We start from the raw sequence: 19698 nt of genomic DNA on the forward strand, positions 1-19698 counted from the left end.
ATGAAGCAAATATATTTCCAAAAAGGACACATGGGGTTCAACCAGTATTGTTTTTTCCCATCTGTTTGCTTGCAGAACAGAGTGTTTGAAGACATCAAACATGAGGAGGGTGACGGCGTCCACGCTCCATCCGATGGTCACAGTTACAGGTGAGAACTCACTTTTAATCTACTAATGAAAAATTAGAATCTCTAAACAGGACCAAGGGTAGTTTTGCAGGGGAGTGAAGAGAGTGATGCCAAGCTTAGGTGGCGTATTTTAAACTTAAAGAAAAGTAACGCTGCTAAATTTTTTTGTTTAACAGCTTTTTCAAATGAAACTTTACATGATTTTAAGAGTCACAATTTCAAAAAAACTGCCTTTCCATAATTTTCAGAACTTTAAATTATGATAAAGTTGTGCCTAATGAGGGGCCAGGTTATTTCAAAAAGGTTTTATTTAGTGCATATACAATAATAATGTCAAGGATGGGCAAAGTGTAGAAACTTCTTGGATAGCTGTGTCTAGCCTGTGAGACAACACAGTACGACCTCCATCATTTTGAATACATCTGTCATTGAAAAGGCATCATTATCCTCCCACTTACTGCTCCAAACAGCTCATATCCTTCATCATTTAGAGATAGAGCAGGATCTGCCTCGTAATGTTGATTTACCCTTTAACCTCACGCTGCTGTCTCTTTGACCTCCAACCTGACCTTTTTCCTTGTTGTGTTGTGTCAACTGCAGCTCTCCTGTGTCTCTGCACTGAGTTGTTTTGCCTGGAGATCACACCTGATGACAAAGTGCTCATCCTGGCCGAGGGCTCTTCTCTCACCATTACGTGCACCGGCCTTAGAGAGACAACCTGGGAGTTTAAGAGGGATGATGTGCCGTATTTCCAAGTGGAACAATTTCCAAATGGTGGTCAAAGCTACCAAATTGCGCAAAGCGGCACCACATCCAGCGTTTTGACCTTGTTGAACGTGAGCTGGAAGCACACAGGGGTGTATCAGTGCACTGATCGACACACTGGAGAAACTAAGGAGCTGGTTGTGTTTGTCCCAGGTGCGGAATGTTTTACTCTTCATTCAACATTACAGTGAAGTGTCATATAGCTGGTAGAATCTGTCTGACTTCAAGGTCAAATTTAATTTAACAAAAATGATGTCCCGGTTCCTTACTGCATACTATTTCTCTGCAGGTTTTGAGAATGTGGTGTTTTCACATCAGAAAAGTGTCAAAATAAAGTACATTCAAAAAAGTCAGCACACATACTGATTTCTTAGTGCGCTGTTGACACACATTATTGTCCCAGAATGCAATGTGCAGCAATTACAAAAAACAGAATTTAAAAAACTGTGAACAGTGGTGAGATTGCTCCTGGAAGATCTTGGTAAACAGAAAAATTGATATTAAATTAGTGAAAAATTCCACTAATGAGCCCTTATTTTATCTTTTTCATTTTATTTGTAGAAAAGTTGATTTTTTTTGTACACAAGCTGGGACAGGATACTATATAGGATACTATAAAGATTAGTTAGTATGTAGTATAGAATTGGGACAGAGAAACCCTTTGATCCACAATTTGAATAATGAAATGATTCATGTTTCTGTCCACAGACCCTGATGTGTGGTTCATAGAGAGCTCCCATGGCATGGTAACTAAGACCAGTGAGGAAAGCACCATCCCCTGTGTGGTCACAAACCCAAACATCAATGTCACCTTGTATGAGAAGGACACTGACATGCCCATCAGGGGACATTATGTTCCCAGTGAGGGGTACAAGGCACCGCTGGAGGACAGGACCTACATGTGTCGTGGAGAGCTGAATGGGGAGGTGAAAGAGTCTCAGGCGTTCTACGTCTTCAGCATTATTGGTATGTGGAGGATAAAGAGGCTGGTTAGGGAAACAGCTCTTCCCAAAATAAAAATGTGGTGATTATCGACTCGCCCCCATGTGTGCTGAAACCCACAAACATACGCACAGAGTTGGCGCCTTTAATTCAATATCAGCCTACACCCAAACTATTAAAGTTAATGGGTCTATCTTTTTAAAGCACCATAAAGAATCCCATAAAATTTCCATCACATTTCTCAAAACAGCTTAGGCAGCATAATCTACAAGTTTCGTAGCCAAAGCACTGCACTGTGAATCCAAAAGTATAATTCCTTCTCATTTTATCGCATCTGTTTTGGTCACCTTACAACTCTCTGGTCGAAGAGTTGCTACTGGAGGGTGTGCAGACAGTTTTTTTGACGAGGAGTTAACAAGGTAAATACCTGACTTTTAGTCTCAGAGCGCAATCGTTTGGCTTGAGAACGTGTGGAAAAATGCTGCACAAGTTGTTTGGAGAAATCTGAAGAACATTTTATAGTAATGTGGAGTTGTAAAGGATGGAACTACAGCAGCGAGATATCAAGTTCAGTTTTGACTAATATCAGGGAGATGGGATAAAGATATTCATTTCAGGGTTTTTTAAAATTTTTATTTAGTGATTGATTAGAATTAAAGAAGACTTTTCTACATGTTGTTTTGATAAATCACATTACCACCTCTTCCTCCTCTCCCCCACACTCTCTCTTCCCGTCCCAGTCCCCGAGGCCATCGACGCCTACGTCAATGCATCAAAGACCGTCCTGAAACAAGGCGAACCGCTGACAGTAAACTGCACGGTGCACGGAGTGGAGCTAGTGTTTTTTTCCTGGGATATCCCCAACAGAGAGGTGAGTAGGATTGGAGCAGAACAAGCGCTTTTGTTCAGATTCCCCTTTGGATCACTCTCAGGATTCATGACCAAGCCCAAATTGCATCAAGATGTACAGACACGCCTCAATTTTTATCCCCCTGTGAAATTTTACTCATAACACGTGGTATTGGTATTATTATGAGTGGTTCTTAAAGTGGAAACCTCATCTATGGTTCATTTTTGTGGATAATGTACTGAATATCAAGGCCAGGTTTCAGCTTTATTGATGAACTTTCAGACATTTTTTCCTAAAAATATAAAATCAGTTACATATGGAGGTAGCATCGCTCTGTTCGACAGGTGACTCTGTCATGTGACTTTTGCTACAGATCAGTGTTTCCCAACACTCAGCAACATGTGATATCTAGCGGAGTATACATTTTCTGAAGAAAAAAAACAATTAATTAAGCCTCAATGTGCAGATGTTGGATCACTTAAGTTTGATCATATTCAACCTGGTAGCAAAATGGCAAATTCAGACACTCATGTCGCTTCTCTGTCCGAGGATGTTAAGGTTGAGCCGCTGACATACGTCCTGTCCGCCATGAGCATGCGCTCCTGCCTGATCTTCCCTCGTGCCACGGTGGCCCACAGCGGAAACTACGTCTGCCACGTCCATGAGGGTGTCCAAGACCAGACTGCCTCTGCCAGCGTCAACATCACTGTGCTTGGTTAGAGAGAGACAGACACAAACACACACACAAACACACACACACACACACACACACACACACACACACACACACACACACACACACACACACACACACACACACAAAAGTAAAACAAACTGGGTAGATTATTATTGTGTTTCGCTGGCAGAAGATTGCATATTAAGTAAACCTTTTTAAGTCAAGGTGAGAGAGGTGCTTCTTTTAAAGGAAATGAAGATGAAGGCTGAAATAAACCCTTGACATGGTGTGGATGACCCGAGTGATACCTTGAAAAACAGAACTTCAAACCAGGCGGTACAGCCACTCTGTAATTTAAACTTTTCAAGATAAACTCCAAACTTACAAGCAGCAGATGGAGAAGCAATAAAAGCCGCATTCAACATACTGAGCTTTTCTTCCTTTCTGTCTCTTGACATTCCCTGAATGTGTTTGGGTCTGTGAATGCTTATTCTGTCTGCAGCGAGGTGTGTTATGTTTATGAAATAATGAATAACTTGAACTGCCATGCTCCATGGAGACTGGGACAGTGTAGTAGAGCGGTCTAGACATTTCAGTGGAAAAGACAGACACTTTCTGGCCAGAGAAGTTAAACAACGAACAGCCGCAGTAAAATACACTGTCTATTGCCCACCATCCTGTGAAGTAACTTGAATACACAAAGAGTTAAACAGTAAAGAAGAACAAGTGTATGAAAAAGTGGTCGATTCAAGCTTTTTAATCCAAAACAGAAAAGATGCTTTTTGTTTCTTTTAGTTATGTACATTATGTTGCTGATGATATTTTTTTTTTCCCTCAGAGCGAGGCTTCGTGGACGTGAAGCCTGCTCAGCAACAAAACATTTCAGCCAAGTTGCAAGAGAATGTGGAGCTGAGAGTTGAGATTGAAGCCTACCCTCCCCCTCAAGTCCAATGGAGCAAAGACAGCACCACCATCAAGGAAGACAAAACCATCACATCCAGACAAGAGAATGAGATCAGGTGAGACATCCATCCAGAGTCTTCAGCCGTCCTTTGACCTTAAAAAATGCCTCAAATACCATAATGCAATTAAACACCCCATAGGCTTTCATAAATTTAAACAATTAGCACTGGACCTCTGTTAGGGTGACAGCCTCCAGAGGCATCTAGCTCTTGTCAGTCATCACCAGATCCGGCCTCTACAGAGAGAAACACAATACTCTCTAGAGGGCGGGACCCCATCATTCATCACACAGGAACCTTAAACACAACATACCTGTCACAACTCACAAATGTCTTTCAGAAAGATGCCAAACAGTATTTAAATTTTAGTGCCATGTTTTCACAATTTCGACAAGATGCGTTAAAAGTCAAAAAGACAAAGCGACATGTTGTGGAGAAATAAAACACTGCCAAGCCCTTCACATAAAAAACAGGAAAAACATCAAATGTCAATACATATTTTTTAGTGTGTTTTTTTATTTTATTCTCCACTGTAATAGTCAGCACATCATATACTGTGTATTGCATATACATCTCAAGATGATTAAGAAAAACAAAAACAAACAAAAAAACACCATAAGAGAGAGAGCTTGATTCATTTTGTGCAACATAAAAGATACACAGCCTGTGGAGCATCATGTTGCATCTTTAAATAGATCTAGTCAAATCTATGGCCTCCTATAAATAATCTTCGGCGTCTTCATTACTCACATCTCTCCAGAGAAATATTTGGATGCTCATACATATTGGAGGAAAAGAGCAGTTGAATAGTCATATTTAAGAAAAACATCCTCACCTTTTGTCCATGCTTCTTCTGTCTTAGGTATGTCACTATTCTCACCTTAGTGAGGGTGAGGACAGAGCAGAAGGGCCGCTACACCGTCCTTGTCACCAACGGAGATGATACAAAGGAAGTGTTCTTTGATGTGGAGGTCCAAGGTGAGAGGCTTATCACAGTATAAGGGTGTTTGTGTACATTTTTTGGCCTTTATGCGTCACTATTGGCCATGAAACACAGACTAGTTGAAAATAATCTTTGTGCACAGGAAAAACCAAGGACAGACACTTGTTTTTATTCCTGTCAGTAATGATTAATGACTGCTGCACCCCCTGTGTGTAGTTCCCTCTCAGATTAAAGTACTGACTGACCACCACCTCCCTGGGAAGAAACACTTGGTGACCTGCGTGGCTGAGGGGGTCCCAACCCCGACCATACAGTGGTACAGCTGTGACAGCATGCTCAAGTAAGTCACACCACCACCCATTCATCACTGAATTGTCACACAGTGAACACTAGGGGGCCGACCATACACAGAAATTTGTTTTACTGTCAAATTATCACGCACCTGCTTTGACTTAACGCCACACAGCTGTAACCTGAGTGACTCAACCCGCTGGTCTCATGTCCTGCTGCAGGTGCAGCAACCAGACAGCGGTGTGGCAGCCGCTGATACCAGAGGCAGAGGAGCTGAGCATCCAGAACAATGTGAGCTACAGTGAAACTCGCAAAACCAGTCAGGTCCGGAGCCAGGTGACCTTCCACAAGCCCCAGCAGGTCACAGTTCGCTGTGAAACCGGCAACCAAGCAGGGCTCGTGGACAGAAGAGACATCAAACTGGTGTCCAGCAGTAGGTCTCATTTGAAGAATGTCCCATTTTAGTGGTTTTTATATTTCTGTGTCAGTTGAAGGGGCATGTTAAAAGGGATATTAAGATTATAGAACATTGTAATGTATGTTATATTTACCCTTTTCACGGTGTAATTGTGCAGCATACTGCTTTAAAAATAACATTAAAAAAAGAAATATAACATTCTGCCACTTTGGTGTTAAACTAAACAAACACGTGGTGGTTTGGTAAAAAAAAACAACAATAAAATCTGAAAGCGTGTAGAGACAGTACAAGGTTTTCACCAAACAGTAAGGCTGTGTGTTTCAAGTCAAAATATGTGTATTTGTACTTAAGCCATAAATATTAGTCTAACTACAGTTTTTCTTTTGAAAACAATTGCCGAAATGTTTAAACTTGATTAAATGTTCTCTGCTTGAATTTATTACTTTATCTTCATCCTGGCTAATTCTCTGTTTCCTTTTGCCTGTTGCAGCGCGGTTCTCCCAGGTGGCAGTGTTGGCTGCTGTTCTCGCCTTAGTGGTAATCGTTATCATGTCTTTTATCATCCTCATCGCTGTGTGGAGGAAGGTAAGACGGACAAAAGCAGTCTCCTCTTCACAATTCATAAGTAAATAGAAATTAAAGTCAATGAAAATGTACAAAAGAAACCTTTTGTTGTGGTGTTTCAGTTTTTGCCCGTGTGTTTTTTCTGTGGTGGCAGAAACCTCGCTATGAGATCAGATGGAAGGTGATAGAGTCTGTGAGCCAGGATGGTCATGAGTACATCTATGTGGACCCCATCCACCTGCCCTATGACTTGGCTTGGGAAATGCCGCGAGACAACCTGTTGCTGGGTGAGTCTTCGGGCAGACGGGGGACAGAGCTGGGGTCAGGCAGAAAACCGCAGCTGACTTGACTTGGATGTGCCACCACCGTGTGCATTTAACAGAGGGAAATGTGTAAAGCCTTACAGTAACCAAGTCAAAAATAACAACAGTAAACAGTAAAACAGTAAAAACTAACTGTGTAAACATACATTTCAAATACCTTCTTGCCATGTATTTTTCTGAAATGACCAGAAAGAACAAATTACAGGAAGTCAATCATTTGACAAAACAAAAGAAGAAATTATAAAAGCAATTAGTCCATTAAAATATTTTTAATTTTTAAAGGGACACAATTACTAAACAGAAGAACAAAGATTAATAATAGTGAATTAATACTTAAAATTTATTAAGTCAAATTAAGAGACAAAAAGAAAATTTCACAAATAAATGTAATATAGTTTGCATTTTGATTTACCATTTATCATTTACATGGAAATCTGTATTGGCTACATTTAAAAGATGAATGAATATTCCTCTATTTAGGCATCAAACTATTTTTAATTAATATATTTATCAGTGTTTTGTTTACTTTGATATTGGTTTGGTTATGGCAAGATACTACAGGTAAACAGAGTAAAAAATTGAACGAACAGATATCACCATGAGACATCCCAAGTTGATTACTTACATTAAGACAATTATTTTTTGTATTACAGTTTTCTGAAATTTTATGTTTAATATGCAAATGAGACATTATCTAATTAAATATGTGCTAATTTGCATAATTTTCCCAAACAGAAATCTGAACATTGGAAAAAACCAAATTCAATATTCTTGTTTTATTTTGTTGTTGTTATTTTTTGTCGATCAATTTATTAATATTTTTATAATCATTTGCAAAGGTCTTTTGATTCTCAAGTGTAGTAGTTCTAAAAAAAATTGTGTTGCAGCCTTTCTTCTTTGTTAGCTGCAACTAAAAATGTATCTATAACACTTATTTACTGTATATTAGACGAAACAGACTTTTAGTCAGTAGTCTGCTTGTTGGTGGGATGAGAAAAAACAGATTACACTGCACCTCTCACCAGGTGACTTTAGTGCCGTGGGTGGTTTGGATCATCTGGGCACAGTTGAGGCTAGAATACTAAATTAAGTTTGTTAAACTTTTTTCCTCCGCCTTAATCCCGCTTCATTTTTAAAGCTCCTTTCAAACTTTTTTGTCTGCTAAAGTGTTGTTGTTGTCAGCTGCTCCCTAAGAGACAGCTTCCCAGGCCCATTCAGTTAGACCTCTGCCCAAGAAAAATAATCTTTTCACCCACCTTGGGAAAAAAAAAGAATGTTCTCACACACCTTGGAAAAACAACAGAAATTTTTTCTACATTACTATTTTAATGAACAGAAATGTTCTTCCTTTCCAGGTCTAATGGGTGCTCTATTCAGACTCTGTCGTACTGAGCCTTTCTTTGTGTTTCAGGTCGCACTCTTGGATCAGGAGCCTTTGGCAGGGTGGTCGAGGCAACTGCATATGGTCTCACTCATTCCCAGTCCAGCACAAAAGTGGCAGTGAAAATGCTGAAGTGTAAGGCACACAATGTAAAAACACAGTAGAAAGCCATGTGCGTATTTGTGTGAAGTCCCCTGCATAGCTGTCAAATACTGTGACACCAGTGCTATATTCCCGTGAGCCGAGACAGAGCAGTAGCCTGCTGAGCTTTAGTTTGGTTGCCAGTCTGGCTGGAGTTTCAGCCAAGGGGTCAATGAACGGTTTGGCAAGGACGCAGTGTGTCCTGGTCTCAGTATGTTTAGTTCTCCTGTTCTCATACCTACCTCATACTGCCCTGCTTTCATACATTTTTCCCTCTGTGTTCTGCTCTCCCTTTATCCAGCCACAGCCAGGAGGAGTGAGACCCAGGCCCTGATGTCAGAGCTTAAGATCATGAGTCACCTGGGTCCTCACCTCAACATTGTAAACTTGCTAGGAGCTTGCACCAAACATGGTGAGCATCACAGTGAGCGCCAGTAATATACAGAGCTAATAAACATGATCATTAGGTCATCTTAGAGCTTCTTTACGCATTTACAGCGCCTGGTGCCAGTGGTACAATTCAATTCAATTCAATTCAATTCAATTCAATTCAATTCAATTCAATTCAATTCATTTCAGTTCAGTTAATTTCAAAAGGAACCCCCAGGGAACAGCTGTATATACTGTTGTATTTAAGCACTGTCAGACTAGTTGTTATAATGATGATAATAATACTGATACTTGTAGGTGTAATACTGTCATTAATAATAAAAGCAGCAATGATAGCAGCACCAATTAATAATAATAATAATAATAATGATAATAATATGATGATGATGATGAGCGCTGAGTAGTAGTGGCAGATCCAGATCCTGCAGCTCCACAGTCAAAGATCCCTACAGAATGAGGACAGAGAGAGCGACAGGATAGAGAAGAAATGAACAAACAATGAGAGAGAGAATGCACAAAGTTAATGACATGCAGTAGTTTGATAAAAATGTATAGGGAGGGAGAGAGAGAGAGAAGAGAGAAAAGGAGTGCTCAGTGCATCACGGGACTTCCCCTAGCAGCCTCGTCCTATAGCAGCATAACTAAGGGATGGTTCAGGGCTCACCTGAGCTCTAGCTATAACTTTAAGTTTTATCAAATAAGGAAATGTTTAAGTCTAATCTTAAATGTACAGAGGAACTGTACTGGGAGCTGGTTCCACAGGAGAGGAGCCTGATAGCTGAAGGCTCTGCCTCCAATTCTACTCTTCGAAACTCTAGGAACCACAAGTAAGCCTGAATTCTGGGAGTGCAGTGTTTTATTGGGATAATAGGGTACTATGAGGTTTTTAAGATACGATAGAGCTTGGTCATTAAGGGCTTTGTATGTAAAGGGAAGAATTTACAATTCTATTCTGGATCTTAAAATCTTCACACATACCAATCCTATGCAAATAATCACATTTGTTTGCAACAGCTTTTTCAAGGATTTAGAACCTTAAAAGCCAGCGGTATATATCCTGTTAATAAAGATAAACCGATCAGATCTATTATGAAAGTTTCAATTAAAGGTGAAGCATCCTTGAACAGCCTGTATGGAATAGGTTATAAAACACAAGTTGATGGTTTAGATGAATAAACTATTTGATGGTATAACATTCTATTTAAAATGTTCATGTAGAGGCTCTTGGCCTGTCTGATTAGTTCATGATGTAAATAGATTTACATTTAATTAAAATGTGGCTGTTTATCTTAATCTCATGGAGCAACAGATGTCCTATTTGCACTTTGAGTGGGCAGGGGGAGAAAGCAAGAGAGTTATGATTTCATGCAAAGGCTGAAAACATTCAGGTGGCTCCAGAAGTTGTCGAAGAGAGAGGAAAAGGCTGCGCAACAGATGTAAACATATTGTGGAAATCCTGCCATGTTCTATTTGTACTAGAAACACTTAAATCATTTATCACCTTTATTTATTAAACACAATTATGTAATGTCAGTTGTAAATTTATTAGCAGAACACATAATGTTAACCTCAATTATACATTGTTTAATAATTCATAAATAGTAACTTTAAGTCTATTTATAATAAAAATGATTGACATTTTTTAACAAAGACAAAAAAAAATGGCCTCAACAGCAAAAATATTGAAATAAATATTTGATACACTAGTATACAGTAGTATTTCAGTGACCAATGTATGAAATTAATTATTTACTAACCTTGACCAGTTGACAAAAATGTGTACTCATTTAATTAAGCCTGTATAAATAGGTATTATTATAGAGACTTTAATAACAATTTTAACTCATCTTAATATATGCATGGATAGATATTAATTAATGGATATTTGTGCTGTGAACAAGTAAGTGTTACCTGTCTAAGTAAAATTGATGTCTTAGTGTTTGGCATATTCTAAATTTTTATTTTTCTTCTTCTACTCACCAGGCCCTCTGTACCTGGTGACTGAGTACTGTCGCTATGGCGACCTGGTGGACTACCTGCACAGGAACAAGCACACCTTCCTGCAGTACTACGCTGAAAAGAACCAAGACGACGGCTGCCTCATCTCAGGAGGAAGCACTCCACTCAGCCAGAGGAAAGGGTGAGAAGAACAAACTGCACAGAAGCCTCCTTATTCCTAATATAGCATTTAGCATTTTTTCACACTTCATGTTTCTCTCCAGCTATGTGTCTTTTGGAAGTGAGAGTGATGGAGGATACATGGACATGAGTAAAGATGAGCCCTCAGTCTACGTGCCCATGCAGGAGCAAAAAGACACCATCAAGTATGCTGACATCCAACCTTCTCCATACGAGTCTCCCTACCAGCAAGACATCTATCAGGAACAAGGTTGGATTTGACCCACATGTGTGTCTGTGTTGATGTAATCCTCACAAGTATTGACAATAATTCATTTTCCACCGTTGTTAATGAAAATAAGTGTAAAGAATGGACACACACACTGGACACAAAGTACAATAAGATGCTGTTAAGATGTGAGGCCAACCAGTAACCATCTGTCTGCTGCTCATAGTGGGAGGACATCTGGGAAAATTATCTGTGTTTGTGTGTGAAAAACACTATTTTCAATCAGTGAGCTTGAAATAGTGCAATTCATGAACAAATTAACTGTTTTAGCCTCATAAATCAATGAGTACAGTTTTCTTTTTGATCAAAGACCAGGGAAAAAGTACAGACAAGTGTTACAGCACATAAGGGCATGAGCTTAATTTCATGCAGTCACAGGACAGCCGGAGTTCCCCGAACAAAAAGACAGTGTCTTCATTCATGAGATGCTCATCTCATGAATGTTTGTTGTCTCACCTTGTTATCGTGTCCAGGTGGTGGCAGATTAGACCTGGTCATCAGTGACTCTTCCATTCTCACCTACGATGATCTTTTGGGCTTCAGCTACCAAGTGGCAAAGGGGATGGAGTTCCTCGCCTCCAAGAATGTAGGATATTGAAAATCAAGTTTCATAACATGTAGCCGGTGACCTCTGATAGTTAGACAGTTTGAGAAATACCCTTATTCAGTTTTGAGCAGAGATTTGGAGGAGAAGATTGATACCACTCTCATGTGTACGCTAAATATGAAGCTAAAAACGAGCAGCCAGTTACCTTAGCTTAGCATAAAGACTGGAAGCCAGACAGAGACAGGTTACCTGGGGGTAACAGCTAGCCCTGCTCTGTGCAAAAGGCAAGAAAATTTGCCTACCAGCACCTCTAATGCTCACTATTTGACACATTATATCTTGTTTGTTTTTGTCTGTACAATAACCACAGTGTAAAAATGACAATTTGTGGGGTTGCGTGTGTTATTTGGATTCTCTGCTGGTTGCCTGGCAACCTCAGGAATAGTTTGCCATTTCAGGAAATATGCGTATTCGCATTCTGGCAGTGAGTTCCATGAAAAGATTGGTACCACTGTCTATTGAAATATAAAGCTACAGGTAGCAGCCTGCAAGCTTAGAAATAGCTAGCCTGGCTTTGCCAGTAGATAACAATTTCTACCCACCAACACCCCAAAAGCTCACTCATTTACATGTATAGCGTGTGTAAAAACAAGTGTAAAAACAACAATGTCATTTTATTGTATTCTAATCCACCATAGTGTGTCCATCGTGACCTCGCTGCCAGGAATGTCTTGATCTGTGAGGGCAAACTGGTGAAGATCTGTGACTTTGGCCTGGCCAGAGACATCATGCATGACTCCAACTACATCTCTAAAGGCAGCGTAAGTGGCAAAATAATTGCATAGGTCAAGGTTAAAAGCACGCACACAGACACACACACACACACACAAAACCTTAGCACTTGTACTCCAGCTCTCTTTCAACATGCTTTTGGTTTGTAGTTGTTTGTATACCACCATGATGGATTTGAAATGAAACCATCAAGATGTGATTGAAGTGATTGACATAATTTTCAGGTTTAATTCAAGAGGTAGAACAATAACCAGATTAACCATTTAGGAATTATAAACTTTAGCAGACTCTGGGGTGGGGGGTGCGCTGTTCTACTGTGCAGTGACACCTGCACAAATAGGACCTTCATGGAAGAGTCATCAGAAGAAAAACTTTTTGCCCACATTGAGCAAAGGTATGTTTGGAATAATGTATTAATAACCAGAAAATTCTGGGAGCAAACATCAAATCGTCTGTAAAAAAGCTGCAGATCAAAGAAGGGTAGCTTCTACTACAGGATAATGATCCTAAACACACCTGAAAATCCACAATGGACTACCTAAAGAGGCCCAAGCTGAAGGTTTTGCCATGGCCCTCACAGTCCCCCGGCCTAAACATCATTGAATATCTGTGGCTAGACCTCAAGAATTAGAAGCCCTCTGCAAGGAAGAATGGGCAAAAAATCCCCCAAACAAGAACTGAAAGACTCTTAGCTGCCACAAAAAGCGTTTACAGCGTTTCCTACTTGCCAGAGGGGGTGTTACTAATAAACTTGTTTTGGGCCCTTTTCCTTTCTTGTTATTTTGAAACTGTAAAAGATGGTAACAAAAAGTAATCTTGCTTAAAATATTAAAGAAATGTGTCATCTTCAACTTTATGCCTTTTGGAAATCAGGTCATCTTTTACTCACTTAACTATTCACAGTAACAGAAATTTTGGGGTACCCCAAACTTTTTCATACCACTTAAGATAGATAAATAGATAGATGGATAGATAGAGTAAGGCCTAGTAAATACTTGGTATTGTCTGTGTTGATGTGGCAAAGTACATTATAAGAACTTCATAGATGAGCGTAAAAATAAATTGTAGGTAAATAACATACAGCAAAAAGGATCTGGACTCTTTTAACCCTGTTTTCTCTGTAATGTTTCCGAATGGCTCTTAATGTCCTCACAAGAAGGTTTTTTTTTTTCTATTAGACCTTCCTGCCCCTGAAGTGGATGGCACCAGAAAGTATTTTCCATAATTTGTACACCACCCTCAGCGATGTGTGGTCATACGGCATTCTTCTTTGGGAGATTTTCACATTGGGTCAGTCCAAACACACACTCACTCACACTCACACACATAAACAAACAAATAGTTAAAATCAAAATGAGAGCTGGTTGACACAAAAGAGGGATTCATCTTCTTTAAATGCTTATACATGTCACATTGGTACTTATCGAGCGTGACCTGCTTGACTGCTTGTTAATTCTTAAGGTCGCACAAACACTCCTGGACTCCTGTGGTAAACTGTAAATTGTTAAAATAAATATATGTTTCCAGGTGCCTAAAATGACAGCAAGGATACAGCAAATTTCAAATTCCATCTATGTCTGATTGCAAGTACATACCAGTTTGTTGGCATGTTCTTCAGTTTGAAGACTCATATGAGGTCTAAATCTTATTAGGCACAGTCAAGCTTTTAAATCAGCATTTCCTTGCTCATGGTATTGTGAGCTTTTTTTTCAAAACTCTTTTCCCACAATTTTTTGAAACTACCATGAAAACAAAGGAGACAGTTAATAGTAAATGCAGTGTAAGCCTGAGTGGTGGAAAACAAACTAACAATCCAGCCTCTGTAAGTGACAACCAAAGATCCTCTGTGCTCCACTGCTTCAGTCTGATATTCACTGAACTTTTCAGATGCGTCTCTCTTACAGATCTGGGTCAGACCAAATACATTGCACAACATATGTGATTCGATTTAGATCTAGTTTAGAGTTCTAATCTGAGCATGACTCCTGATTACTAGGTAAGCTTTTGTATTATTTGAAATGTTCTCTGCAGGAGGAACCCCCTACCCTGATTTGCCCATGAATGAGTTATTCTACAATGCTCTGAAGAGAGGCTACAGAATGGCCAAACCCGCCCACGCCTCTGATGAAGTGTGAGTCTCACTGTCATCTTGCCATAATGCGGCCTTTCCAATAACTCTTCTTACCTGACATAAAACAGGAGATAAACTCATTTTATGTTGTATATGTTGCAGTTATGATATCATGAGGAAGTGCTGGGATGAGAAGTTTGAGAAGAGGCCTGAGTTCTCCTTTCTGGTGCACAGTGTGGGAAATATGCTGACAGACAGCTATAAAAAGGTACTTTATTTATACCTCCTCTGTATCAAGGCCTATTGAGCTGTCTTATTTATGTTAAACTGTGAGCTTGGTCGTGTAACATTGCACCACATATCGTCAAATGTTACTTTACTTTACTTGGGTGAGGTTATCCACCAGATCTCCCAAGTCACCCATTCATTTGCTCACTTTTAGCCTATCTGCCCCCTTGTGGCTCATTCGAGGCCTAGTAATCATTCAGACACTTATACAATCAGGACCCTTCAGTACTACTAAACTGTGTAGATACTAGTGATAGAAAGTAACTTAGTACGTAGTAGTTTATACTTGCACTTCACTAAAATCCGGATGGAATATTGTACTTTTAACTACACTGAATTTATTTGATAGTTATAGTTAATAGTCACTCTGCAGGTTTATATTTTACATAAAAAACATTGAATCAACTAAAATATATTTATATATTTTCAAATAATTTTATGTGTTACACTTCCAAACAGTACATAAAGGGTTGCTCTAGTATAAATATTTCCTCTATAAAGGCAATAACTCCACCTTGACCAGCTGCAGGAGGTATACTGTACAAGTTGAAAAAGTACAGTAAAGTCAGTAAAGGTAAACACAAATGTAAATCTTGGAATTTAGATAAGGGGATTTTACACAACATTCTCTTTTAAAATTAGGATTGAAGATAGTAATATATATTTAGTTGAACAAAAAAAACTTTTTTGCTTTGTTATGATATTGCATTAAATAATATGAGAGTATTGCAGTGAGCTCTGTGTCTGAACTCTGCAAGAAAGAAAGAAAAAGGCCAACTGTGCAGATTTGTACTGGTCAGAAGAAAACTTTCACAATATCTGTAGTTCAGAAGAAGGCAACCTATAGATACTGGCCACATGTTAGATTCCTCACAGATTCTTAAAGTATACACCTGTGGGATAAACTTTTACACTTTTTGATGCCAGGCATGTCATATCCGCACTATGCAACCCCAGTCTGACCCAACATCCCTCAAATGATCAAACTATTGTCTCCTGACAACAGAGATACAACCAAGTCAACGACAACTTCATGAAGAGTGACCACCCAGCAGTTGCTCGCACCAAACCAAGACTCTCCTCACCCTTTCCGATCGCCAACCCATCATTTGGCTCCCCCTCTCCCGTCACCCTCTCCTTTCCCCCGGACCCCTACAACCAGAGCCCGAGCCCTGGAAACTTCAGACAAGAGGCAGATGGGCAGGAAGTTATAACTTCATACAACGAATACATCATTCCCATTCCAGACCCCAAGCCAGAGGAAGTTTTCACTGATGTGCCTTCAGAAAGCCCTGCAAGGTACAGAGCTGCTGAAAAGATGCCGCAGATGTGTGCCAAATGCTGGGGCCGCAAGAAAGATGAGGATGTATTTGCTTAACAAGAGCAGTTCTTTTTTTTCCACCACACACCCACTCATCCAGATGTTGAGCTGACACAATAGCTGTACTATGAAGGCAGACATGGAGAAATGTTTTTATTGCACAGATATAAATACACAGCCAAGAAAAGCGGGCTTTAAAGACCAAATACATTTTTGACCATACCAAATCAAGGTATATTCACATTAACTTGGATTTATTTCTGTTTTCTGAGTTGTAAGAGCCATCATTCACTTTGAGAGTGATAGCAGGTTCCAGTCCTACGTTTTGAATTTTGGCACTGGTGGAATCTTCTGCTTACATTTTGATCACAGATTGTACCTTTAACATTGTGGGTTGGCTTTGAGGTCTTTGGCCTTCTCATGTGAGAAAACAGAGAGAACAACTGTTGGTCCAGGAAACTGACTGATGTCCATGAAGATTCCGATTCAGCATGCAGAATAATCTTAAAATCAAGACAAGAAATATTCACCACATAACATGATTTTTCAATTAACATCCTTTCAATTTTCTTTAAAAAATGTGTAGTTTTGGCTAAAGCTGAAATAATTTATCAATTAATTGATGAAGTAGATGCACAGAAAATTATTACAGCAATTGTGATGGGTATTTTCACTATTTTCTCACAACTTTATTTAGGATGTTAGGCAGATGGTGCCTAACATCCCAAAGAACTGAGAAGTACTGCCTCTTGTATTACTGATTACTAAGAAAAAAAAAGGTTTACTCAAGTACTTAACATTAATTCACACAAGGACTTGTACTTGAAAATACTCTTTAAAATACTGAAGAACTAAGCATTCAAAGCAAAATATGCATCATTTCTTTAAATGTAATCAAAGCAGGTGGTAGAATCACTATTGAGTCAAAAATATAACTTGTGGTTGCTGAAGGGAAGATGAAAAAAATGAGGGAAAATTCCAAGATCAAAACCATTAGGAGACATTAATAGATACTGACCACGGTGTACTAATCTGTGAGTCATACGCGACCGAGTACAAAGTGTGAAATTGTGCTGTGTTTTTTCTGCTCTCAGCTCTCTGGCTCTGGAGGAGGAGACCGACTCCATGTCTCAGGACACGGCTGAAACTCTTCCAGAGGAGGACAGGCTGGAGGAGACCAGTGAGAGAGATGCTCTGCTGGGCTCCTCCGGGACCCCCGAGGTAGAAGACAGCTTCCTGTAGCAACATGTATAAAACCCTGAAAAAACAGAGCCCTTTTCGGGGGATTTTTACATTTTTAAAATTGTTTTCTTTCTTTTAACAAGCCTGAAAAAGGGAATGTGACTAAACTAGAATGTAGCAAAATGGAGACCGAGAAGGCAACCTTTGTATTTCCACTAAGCACTCTAAAAGTTTTGCCCTTCTTTGAGTTTTTGTTTCACACTTAGTACCTCTGGGAACTACAAAATGGTTACCAATAATGAGCATGATGTTATCAAGCAGTCATTCATTGGAACCTTGCCACAATATAAATACGGTACTCGCCTCACACTCCTATAGAATCAATTTACAGTAGGTACAGATGAGTTTACTCTATTCTCTATTTTAGCCAGATACTTATGAGGCCTTATGAAATGTGTCCTATATTATTTAGACACATTTAGCCATCTGTCCCCTTTTTGGCTCTTATTATTATATGCCTCCCCCTTCCACAACCAGTGTAGATTTTTGAAAAGCAGATTATTTTTTTGTTTTACCAGTTGTAATAATAGTAATAATAAATGTACACACATAAAAACAAAATACTCCAGACAAGAACAGTTCCAATATTAATGGAAATCATTAACATTACTTTAGGTCCTCAGCCACCATCAGACATTGAATGTGGGTAACTGAATTAAACTGTACGTTGTATTTTTTCCTTAGTACGGCCAACGGCTGCATTCACTGTAGTATAATATTTTTGTAAAATGTTATTCCCTCACCATGAATGCAGACAGAATCTACATGCACTGTTTTATTATGAAATTTGCTTCTTTTTTTTTAAGTTTTACATGCCATAGAGTCAGCATTTTCCAGTTCTCTCTCTTTTTTGGGAGGGGGGAGCTACATGAGATTTTCAGGATTATATGAAATGTACATGTCATTTGTGAATTTTGAATAAGGTCTTGAATTTTGATTATTTGTTTTGTGTAGGCTTTACTCATAGTTCTGTGCCAGATTTGCACTTTACTTAGGAAAATGTGGATATTCATTGTAAAGAAAGGTAAATTTACACTATGTTAAAGATAGAAAGATACAACTTAGAATCAGTAAGAACTTTGATTTTTGACTTAAATATTTTTGACTTAAATATTTTTGACTTAAATATGTGGTTTCTGTGATGACAGGTGACTCTCTCAAGTGAAAATAACAAATACAGCGAATCACTGCCTTAATACAAGATGGCACACATGAATGCCTTTGCATTGTCTGTCTGAGAGATTTGTGTCCTGCAGCTATTTTTGCTTCTGTACTCAAGGAACCTAGATAACCCTATGTGTACACATAGAAATTATACTTTTAGTCCTCTGTTGCATTGTTTAACATTCACTTACACAATGTCTACTTTCATTACATAATCCACAATTTAAAACAACACTCTATTATTTCCTTTAGAACTTGTTACACAGTTTAAAATGCACAAAATCACTGTATCACAAGCTATGGTACCAAAGCTCTTCTTAACGTTTACAAATGTATTTTTATATGTGTCATTTTATATGTTGTAAATGTGACAATAAATGTGTATTATCATTGTATAATTGGAAGTGTGAATCTTTTATGAATCAGTGGCTCTCATCTGGCTTCCCTGCTCTGTCTACAGCATTTCTTTCCCCCACTGTTTAAACTGTTCAAAAATAATAAAACTAAACGACTAAAATTACTAATACTGGTAGAAAATCGTTCTTGTTGGTCTTAAAAATATAAAGCCAGATTACTGTCCTACACATTCACAGATTTGTAGCTGAATCTTTTTAATTTTTATTTATTTTTTTAAATCTTCCTACAACTTACTTAGAAGACGTTTCTTTCATGATGTGAAGTTTTACTCAGAGCAGATTCTATCTACCATACGTCCATCAGGACTTTTCTCATTCTACCACAATTCTACACTCTCATATCTCTCAGTGCCTTTCCCTGGGTCAGGTTTCTAAGAGCCCTCTGACTGTCCTTCCCTCTCCCACGAGTCCATGCTTCCCTGTCTAGAAAAGCCATGGTTCAGCAGTGATGGAAGCAATTGGTTTCACCTCCACAACTGTCTCGGGAGAATTGTGCCCCTCTGTGGCAAATTGGCACAAGCTCATTAATTAGTTGACCGTGATATGCTGATCCCACCCACCCCCGCCCCCCACCCACCCACCCACACACACACACACACACACACACACACACACACACACACACACACATACACACACACACACACACACACACACACACACGCACGCACGCACA

The 19698-nt window shown here is 39.1% G+C and overlaps 1 protein-coding gene across 2 annotated transcripts in view; it reads left to right on the top strand.

The window, feature by feature from the left end:
• Window positions 1-19102, top strand: part of pdgfrb (platelet-derived growth factor receptor, beta polypeptide) — a 29819-nt gene extending 10717 nt beyond the window's left edge. Inside the window, exons 2-23 of one of the 2 annotated variants that reach the window (XM_040119696.1) lie at window positions 76-149; window positions 729-1046; window positions 1602-1859; window positions 2576-2706; window positions 3235-3400; window positions 4200-4380; window positions 5186-5301; window positions 5483-5606; window positions 5779-5990; window positions 6466-6560; window positions 6694-6826; window positions 8274-8378; window positions 8686-8796; window positions 10758-10914; window positions 10997-11163; window positions 11655-11767; window positions 12427-12549; window positions 13699-13810; window positions 14552-14651; window positions 14754-14859; window positions 15886-16178; window positions 17295-19102. In XM_040119696.1, coding sequence (XP_039975630.1) covers window positions 101-149; window positions 729-1046; window positions 1602-1859; window positions 2576-2706; window positions 3235-3400; window positions 4200-4380; window positions 5186-5301; window positions 5483-5606; window positions 5779-5990; window positions 6466-6560; window positions 6694-6826; window positions 8274-8378; window positions 8686-8796; window positions 10758-10914; window positions 10997-11163; window positions 11655-11767; window positions 12427-12549; window positions 13699-13810; window positions 14552-14651; window positions 14754-14859; window positions 15886-16178; window positions 17295-17442 — 3318 coding nt within the window. In that variant the 5' untranslated portion in view covers window positions 76-100 and the 3' untranslated portion in view covers window positions 17443-19102. The remainder of the gene's footprint in view (window positions 1-75; window positions 150-728; window positions 1047-1601; window positions 1860-2575; window positions 2707-3234; window positions 3401-4199; window positions 4381-5185; window positions 5302-5482; window positions 5607-5778; window positions 5991-6465; window positions 6561-6693; window positions 6827-8273; window positions 8379-8685; window positions 8797-10757; window positions 10915-10996; window positions 11164-11654; window positions 11768-12426; window positions 12550-13698; window positions 13811-14551; window positions 14652-14753; window positions 14860-15885; window positions 16179-17294) is intronic. The other variant, XM_040119697.1, reaches the window with a different exon arrangement.
• The last annotated feature ends 596 nt before the right edge of the window (window positions 19103-19698 follow it).

Source organism: Xiphias gladius, chromosome 23, assembly GCF_016859285.1.
Source record: "Xiphias gladius isolate SHS-SW01 ecotype Sanya breed wild chromosome 23, ASM1685928v1, whole genome shotgun sequence".
Classification (NCBI taxonomy): domain Eukaryota; kingdom Metazoa; phylum Chordata; class Actinopteri; order Istiophoriformes; family Xiphiidae; genus Xiphias; species Xiphias gladius.